At 34.5% G+C, this 8,740-nt stretch overlaps 1 protein-coding gene across 1 annotated transcript in view; it reads right to left on the bottom strand.

Annotated features, from left to right (window-relative positions):
* The window catches only part of LOC148944511 (uncharacterized), a 154,810-nt gene extending 146,524 nt beyond the window's left edge, over nucleotides 1-8,286 (bottom strand). Inside the window, exon 1 of the mRNA XM_089099947.1 lies at nucleotides 8,076-8,286. Coding sequence (XP_088956073.1) covers nucleotides 8,076-8,246 — 171 coding nt within the window. The 5' untranslated portion in view covers nucleotides 8,247-8,286. The remainder of the gene's footprint in view (nucleotides 1-8,075) is intronic.
* Nucleotides 8,287-8,740: the final 454 nt, after the last annotated feature.

Genomic DNA, 8,740 nt, shown 5'->3' with positions numbered 1-8,740 from the left:
ACTGATACTTAGATTTTGTCAATTTTAACCAACGAATCCGATGAAGGATGTTGTTAAAGCATTTATTCATTCTGATATTTAAGTTTTGTCAATTTTTATTCAATGTATCTCACAAAGGATGTTGATAAAAAAAAATTTATTCACTTTGTTATTTACATGCTGTCAATTTTATTCGATGTATCTGGCAAAGGATGTTGATAAAAAAAAATTATTCACTCTGATGCTTAGATTTTGCCAATTTTATCAGAAATATTCGATAAAGGATGTTGATAATGAATTTATTCACTCTGATACTTAGATCTTGTCAATTTTATCCAATGTATCTGGCAAAGGATGTTGATAAAAAAAAAATTATTCACTCTAAGACTTAGAATTTGTCAATTTTATCCTATGTATTCAAGAAAAGGATACATAGGTTAGGTTAACTCTAAGCTAGGACTCTAAGCTAAAAAACTCTAAACTCTTAACTAAAACTAAAATAAACTAAAACTTCAACAAAAACTCTAAGCTATGATTCTATGATAAAACTTTAAACCCTTAAGTAAACTAAACTAGAACTCTAACAAAAACTCTAAACTACGACTCTAAGCTAAAAACACTAAATTCTTAACTATAACTAAACAAAACTTAAACTCTAACTATAACTCTAAGCTAAGACTCTAAGCTAAAACTCTTAACTCATAACTAAAACTAAACTAAACTATAACTCTATGCTAAGTCTCTGAGTTAAAACTCCAGACGCTTAACTATATCTAAACTAAACTAGAACTCTAACAAAAACTCTAAGCTAAAACTCTAAACTATTAACTAAAACTAAACTAAACTAGAACTTCAACAAAAACTCTAAGCTAAAAACTCTAAACTCTTAACTACTGAAATATTCCAACTCTTGCATTTCAATGAAAGAAATTCAAAATGAACTTTGAAAAATCAAGAAAATGTAACTGTGACAAGGTAAACCATATCGAAACACAACTGAAATATTCCAACTCTTGCATTTCAACGAAAGAAATTCGAAATAAACTTTGAAAAATCAAGAAAATGTAACTGTGACACGGTAAACCACAACCAAACACCACTGAAATATTCCAACTCTTGCATTTCAACGAAAGAAATTCAAAATGAACTTTGAAAAATCAAGAAAATGTAACTGTGACAAGGTAAATCACAACCAAACACTACTGAAATATTCCAACTCATGCATTTCAACGAAAGAAATTCAAAACGAACTTTGAAAAATCAAGAAAATGTAACTGTGACAAGGTAAACCATAACCAAACACAACTGAAATATTCCAACTCTTGCATTTCAACGAAAGAAATTCAAAATGAACTTTGAAAAATCAAGAGAATGCAACTCTGACAGGGTAAACCCCAACTAAACACTACTGAAATATTCCAACTCTTGCATTTCAACTAAATAAATTCAAATCAACTTTGAAAAATCAAGAAAATGTAACTGTGACAAGGTGAACCACAACCAAACACTACTGAAATATTCCAACTCATGCATTTCAACGAAAGAAATTCAAAATGAACTTTGAAAAATCAAGAAAATGTAACTGTGACAAGGTAAACCACGACAAAACACTACTGATATATTCCAACTCTTGCATTTCAACAAAAAAAAAATCAAAATGAAATTTTAAAAATCTATAAAATTTAACTTTTAAACGTTAAACATCAACAAAACGCTATTTAAATATTACAACTCTTGTATTTCAATGAAAAATATTCAAAATGAACTTTGAAAATTCAGGAAAATGTATCTTCGACAAGGTAAACCACTACCTAACACTACTGAAATATTCCAACTCTTACATTTCAACGAAAGAAATTCAAAATGAACTTTGAAAAATCAAGAAAATGTAACTGTGACAAGGTAAACCACAACGAAACACAACTGAAATATTCCAACTCTTGCATTTCAAAGAAAGAAATTCAAAATGAACTTTGAAAAATTATGAAAATGTAACCATGACAAGGTAAACCACAACCAAACACTACTGAAATATTCCAACTCTTGCATTTCAACGAAAGAATTTCAAAATGAACTTTGAAAAATCAAGAAAATGTAACTGTGACAAGGTTAACCACAACCAAACACTACTGAAATATTCCAACTCTTGCATTTCAACGAAAGAAATTCAAAATGAACTTTGAAAAATCAAGAAATTGTAACTGTGACATGGTAAACCATAACCAAACACTACTGAAATATTCCAACTCTTGCATTTCAACGAAAAAAAAATCAAAATAAACTTTGAAAAATCAAGAAAATGTAACTGTGACAAGGTAAACCACAACCAAACACTACTGAAATATTCCAACTCTTGCATTTCAAAGAAAGAAACTCAAAATGAACTTTGAAAAATCAGGAAAATGTAACTGTGACATGGTAAACCACAACCAAACACTACTGAAATATTCCAACTCTTGCATTTCAATGTAAGAAATTCAAAATGAACTTTGAAAAATCAGGAAAATGTAACTGTGACACGGTAAACCACATCCAAACACTACTGAAATATTCCAAGTCTTGCATTTCAACGAAAGAAATTCAAAATGAACTTTGAAAAATCAAGTAAATGTAACTGTGAAACGGTAAATCATAACCAAACACTACTGAAATAGTCCAACTCTTGCACTTCAACGAAAGAAATTCAAAATGAACTTTCAAAAATCAAGAAAATGTAACTGTGACAAGGTAAACCACAACCAAACACTACTGAAATATTCCAACTCTTGCATTTCAACGGAAGAAATTCAAAATGAACTTTGAAAAATCAAGAGAATGTAACTGTGACAAGGTGAACCACAACCAAACACTACTGAAATATTCCAACTCTTGCATTTCAAGGAAAGAAATTCAAAATGAACTATGAAAAATCAAGAAAATGTAACTTTGACAAGTTAAACCACAACCAAACACTACTGAAATATTCCAACTCTTGCATTTCAACGAAACAAATTCAAAATGAACTTTGAAAAATTAAGGGAATGTAACTGTGACAAGGTAAACCACAACTAAACACTAGTGAGATATTCCAACTCTTGCATTTCAACGAAAGAAATTCAAAATGAACTTTGAAAAATTAAGGGAATGTAACTGTGACAGGGTAAACTACAAGAACACACTACTGAAATATTCCAACTCTTGCATTTCAACGACAGAAATTCAAAATGAACTTTGAAAAATCCAGAAGATGTAACTGTGACAAGTTAAACCACTACCAAACACTACTGAAATATTCCAACTCTTGCATTTCAACGAAAGAAATTCGAAATAAACTTTGAAAAATCAAGAAAATGTAACTGTGACACGGTAAACCACAACCAAACACTACTGAAATATTCCAACTCTTGCATTTCAACGAATGAAATTCAAATGAACTTTGAAAAATCAAGAAGATGTAACTGTGACAGGGTAAACTACAACAACACTACTGAAATATTCAAACTCTTGCATTTCAACGAAAGAAATTCAAAATGAACATTGAAAAAGCAAGAAAATGTACCTGTGACAAGGTAAAACACAACCAAACACTACTGAAATATTCCAACTCTTGCATTTCAACGAAAGAAATTCAAAATTAACTTTGAAAAATCAAGAAAATGTAACTGTGACAAGGTAAACCATATTGAAACACAACTGAAATATTCCAACTCTTGCATTTCAATGTAAGAAATTCAAAATGAACTTTGAAAAATCAGGAAAATGTAACTGTGACAAGGTAAACCACAACCAAACACAACTGAAATATTCCAACTCTTGCATTTCAACGAAAGAAATTTGAAATGAACTTTGAAAAATCAGGAAAATGTAACTGTGACAAGGTAAACCACAACCTAACACTACTGAAATAGTCGAACTCCTGTATTTCAACTAAAGAAATTAAAAATGAAAATTTAACAATCATGACCTTTGATGTGTTACAAGGCAACCAAACTAGTAACACTACTTAAATATTCCAACTCTTTTATTTAAACAAAAAAAATTCAAATTTAAACTGAAAAATATTGTAAAAGGGACATTGAAAAGTGAGCACACACCCAACAACTAAAAAGATATTCCAACTCTTGATATTCAACGAAAGAAATTCAGAATGAACTTTGAAAAATCAACATAATGTAACTGTGACAAGGTAAACTACAACAACACACTACTGAAATATTCCAACTCTTGCATTTCAACGAAAGAAATTCAAAATGAACTTTGAAAAATCAAGAAAATGTAACTGTGACAAGGTAAACCACAACCAAACCCTACTTAAATATTCCAACTCTTGTATTTCAATTAATGAAATTCAAAATTGAATTTGAAAAATAAAGAAAATGCAACTTTGAAAAGGTAAACCAAACACTACTGAAATACTCCAACTCTTGCATTTCAACGAAAAAAATTCGAAATGAACTTTGAAAAATCAAGAAAATGTAACTGTGACACGGTAAACCACAACCAAACCCTACTGAAACATTCCAACTCTTGCATTTCAACGAAGGAAATTCAAAATGAACTTTGAAAAAATCCGACCTTTGGAGGGGGAGGGGCCGGGGGAGGGGGCCGTTCTGTGTCTCAATGCACAAAAAAGTATAAGAAATGGGGGGGAGGGGAGGGGGAGGTGGGAGGGTAGGAGGAGGAGGGAGGAGGAGGAGGGGAGGAGGGGGAGGGGGAGGGGGAGGGGGAGGGGAGGAGGAGGGAGGAGATGGAGGGAGAGGGGCCCCTTTGGGGGGGGGCAAAGGGGGGAGGGGCCCTTTGGGCCCCGGGGGGGGGGGGGTCTGGGGGAACCTTGAGGGCCGGGGGGCCCTTTGGGAGCCCGGGGGACCTTTGGGGACCGGGGGCTTCCTTCGGGGTTGGGGTAGGGGGATCGGAACCCTTTGGGGTTGGGTTAGAGGACCTCACAACACTGTTCAAATGAAACTTATGTATTATAACGACCAGAGAGTTTCACCCTCAAATCCTCTTCCAAAATCTCTTCAAAAATCATCTTTTAAAATGTCTCTAACTGTTTTGCCGAAATAGTCCCATAACCTGTCTAAAACAGTTTCGCCCAAGTAATCCCTAAACGTATTTCAGCGTGTTCCTTTTGTTTTTGGCATCTCTGCGCTAATACATTTCAAATTAATAAGAAACCTGATTCCCGCGCTAAAACAATTCATCGCTATGATGTTTCTTGGAGAATTGTTTCCATGGCCTTTGGCTATTAATATCCTTTGGAGTTCGACCAAAAGAGTTGTTTCCGAGGCAAAGACACTAATGACTTGGATCTATTCCTGGAGAATCGTTTCTAGCCGAAAATTTTTAAAGTCTGACAGATGATGTCATTGGTTGATTGATCTGTCAAGAAAGGGGAATTAATTTGTTGTTTCTAAGGGGAATTATTGATTCACGATAGGTGAATTGAGGTCGAGAGCACAGGTGTTCCAAATTCCTGGACGGCATAACATTCGCCTCGAGCGTGCCCAAAACAACAACAACAACAAATGCTGTTTCCCATTCCAGGACACCTTGACATTCGCCTCGAGCATGTACATGTCCAAAACAACAACAAATGCTGTTTTCTATTTCTGGAAACTCATAGCATTCGCTGAGAGCGTACACTTACAACAACAACAACATCGACCTTGACATTCGCTGAGAGCGTGCCCAAAACAACAACAACAACATCGACCTTGGAAATTTAGGTCATTGACACACTTTGATTACGCAATCAATTTCTCAGAAATCCATCTCCCCTAGGGACTCTATGCCCATATATGGTGCCCCGTCAGCATTAAAAATGCTGACAGGACCATGTGGTTCTGTCACGAGTAGCACCCCCCTCTCTACTTTGGCTCACGCTAAGCTGAAAGAAACTAACGAAGAAACCGGTTCGTTCCCGAGTTTTACGCAGCGTAAACTTGAGCAAGTGGCGTATAATACACAAGTACCAAAATCCCTTCCCTGAAAAGAAAATAAAAACAAAATCAAGTAAAATTCTCAAATTTGGAAAGCCTTGTTTTCCAAAATTTTTTTCAGGGGGGGGGGGGAAATTTTATCGGGGGGGGGGGATGGGGAATGTTTATCGGAGGGGGGGGTATTTTCCACGGGGGTAATTTACATGGGGCATTTTAGGGGGGGGGTCCATGAGGGGGTATTTTCCAGGGGTATTTTCCGTGGGGGGGTGTTTTACGCTGGGGATATTTTCCGTGGGGTTTCTTTTCCGGGCGGTATTTTCCACGGGGGGGGGGTCTTTTCCGGGGGGGGGGGTAAATGCAGGGGGATAAATTTCTAGAACCTCTTTAGGTATATGACAAAGATACACGTGACTTCTGAGAAAGTTTTAGGAAGGTAGAAAGTAAAACCCATTTTTAATATCGTTTTTAACAAAAGTCACATTGACTTATTCTGTTTTATCAATTAAAATTAACAATGATATTTTACATGGTTTATTTTGCATGTTTAAAAAAATAAAACGGTCAAAGATTAATCTTTCTTTTAAAAAAGTTTTTCTTACCGAGAAGTAGGCCTAAAGATCCAAGTGGAAACTTAAAACAGAAAAAATTATTGCTTCACAAATTATTGTGAAATAATTACAACCATGTAAACCGACTAAAAGTTATCGATATCACGTTTGGTGAAAGATTTATGAAAGACCTGTTGATTGGTCTTTTATTTTCTGCAGGCTGTGCATGGAATTTTCCGATCCTAGGTCAATTTATGTTTCCAATAAAATGCTAGTTGTTAAAATTCTTCAGATATTTAAATATATTATGGTTTAGTTTATTGAAGCTAGCTATGCATATATATCTTGCGTAGCCCGTGAAATAAATTTTGTTCATCTTTAGTCTCAACATAGCTCTTTATTTCCGTGAGGAAAATTTTCTTGTTTCACTTGGTTTCCCATCCATAGTCATTTCGGCGTTATTTATCATATGATCAAATTTTTGAGGCCTCTTTCCATTGATAATTTATCTATCGATATGTTGAAATGAATTTGTTTATTTAATTTTAAGCCCTTCTCTGAATTTATGTTTCATTGACGATTTAAATAAGGACATATCTTCAAAATGCTACTTTTTGTAGCTCATTAGTGTGCTTTTAGTTGGATGGAGTGTACACTAATATCACGTTTCAATATTTTTGAGTAGAGTAACTGAGTCATTTTTGTGTCAATAATGCCCGTTCTCTTTTATTTCATGTAAACAATAATATACCTCTGCAATTGCAATTACTGAACAAGATTTCATTGGAGCAACCTTCACGGCATTGTAGCTGATACTGCCGCTGCTGTTCCTAAATGTTACATCGAAGATTTTCAGATTTAGAAATATCTGCCAGAAGTCGTATGTAATGCTGTTCTTAAAGGGAAGATCAGCAGGGTAATTCAGGGTAATTCATCGATGCAACGATGATCAAATTGTGATTGAATATGCATTGTCGTGCGAATCATGTCTTTGAAAGCAAATTAGCGAACAGTTTCTGACAATTATCTCGGAACTGCGAATATGTCAGCTACGGTCTTTATACGTGACTATGATAGCACACGTTTTTGTTTAATGAACGGTAATATGGTACTTCCAATTTTGGACACTTTGTCAGTGGTAATTTAAAATGTGTTATAGCGAGTCAAATTTTAAAGGAGAACACAGAACAGAAAAATACATTTCAGGTTCAAAACGCAAATAGAGTTTTTAAAAAATAAGCGCATCCAACAGAACTTTTCAGGTATCCCGCGAAAAAAACAAGAGCTACGGAAAAACCGATAGGACTAACTAATTGAGAGTAATGACTATTAAAGGATTGAACAACAAATCTCAGTTAAGGAAAAGGTAATACACTCCATTTTCTGCCATCTGCTATTCAGATTGGGAGCAGTTCTTGTTCCACCACGCAGCAGCTCTTCGTGTTATATATGGCAAACTTCGCACCACATATGCCATACTTACGCCAAGCGGGGCACGTGCCACTCCGTAACACGATTTTTGAAAGTGGCCACCCTGAGCACAAATCATTTTGAATTATTACATCTGAGTTGAATATCTAAGAGATAAGCAACAACTGTAGCCTACTGTTTTTCTCAAAGTAGAACTTACCGGTTTTTCATTCCGAGCAATATTAGATTCCCCGACAACTCTAACAGCAATAGCTTCTTTGCCAACTTCTAATATTTCGGTTGGAACTAATGGAACCCCTGGAAAAACAGACACGACAACACAGGTAACATATTTGATTAATACAAAAAATGAGCATATTTTTAATTCCATTGTCAAAACTTGACTGAAGATATTAAAACTGAAAAATGTCAAATAGCTTAAGAATTTTTAACGCAGGATATAGGCGTGATATGTTTTTCATCAAGCCTTGCGTAGAAAATTTAATTACCACAGATCTCAGAAGTTCGTCAACCTTTTATGTTAATAAAGAAATGTAGAATGTAGAAAAAGACTCTAGCAATAAGCGGGTAAAACCTACATCTTTAGCGCCGTTATGTCTTTGTTTTTTCTAAAGAATGCTTTGATTACTTTTTTTTTTTATTTGTAATTTATGAGAATTTTATCGAATAGTGGTATAAGAAATTAATTAATCTTCTCTTTTGCTAATTAACGGAATTTTGCAAAGTGAATATATATACGAATGACAAGATACCCTAATTGCAATGCTAATTAGTATTCAAGAGTAGTTTCAGCCAGGGACAAGCACATTATTGCTTCATGTCCAGGGATAATCAGATTTATCAAGTTTTCATCTTTGCTTTTCT

This window comes from Artemia sp. Qi Xiang Cuo, chromosome 14 (genome assembly GCF_049724085.1).
Source record: "Artemia sp. Qi Xiang Cuo chromosome 14, ASM4972408v1, whole genome shotgun sequence".
Classification (NCBI taxonomy): domain Eukaryota; kingdom Metazoa; phylum Arthropoda; class Branchiopoda; order Anostraca; family Artemiidae; genus Artemia; species Artemia sp. Qi Xiang Cuo.
Note: the sequence above shows the minus strand (reverse complement) of the source record. Positions and strands in the feature narration are given on the sequence as shown.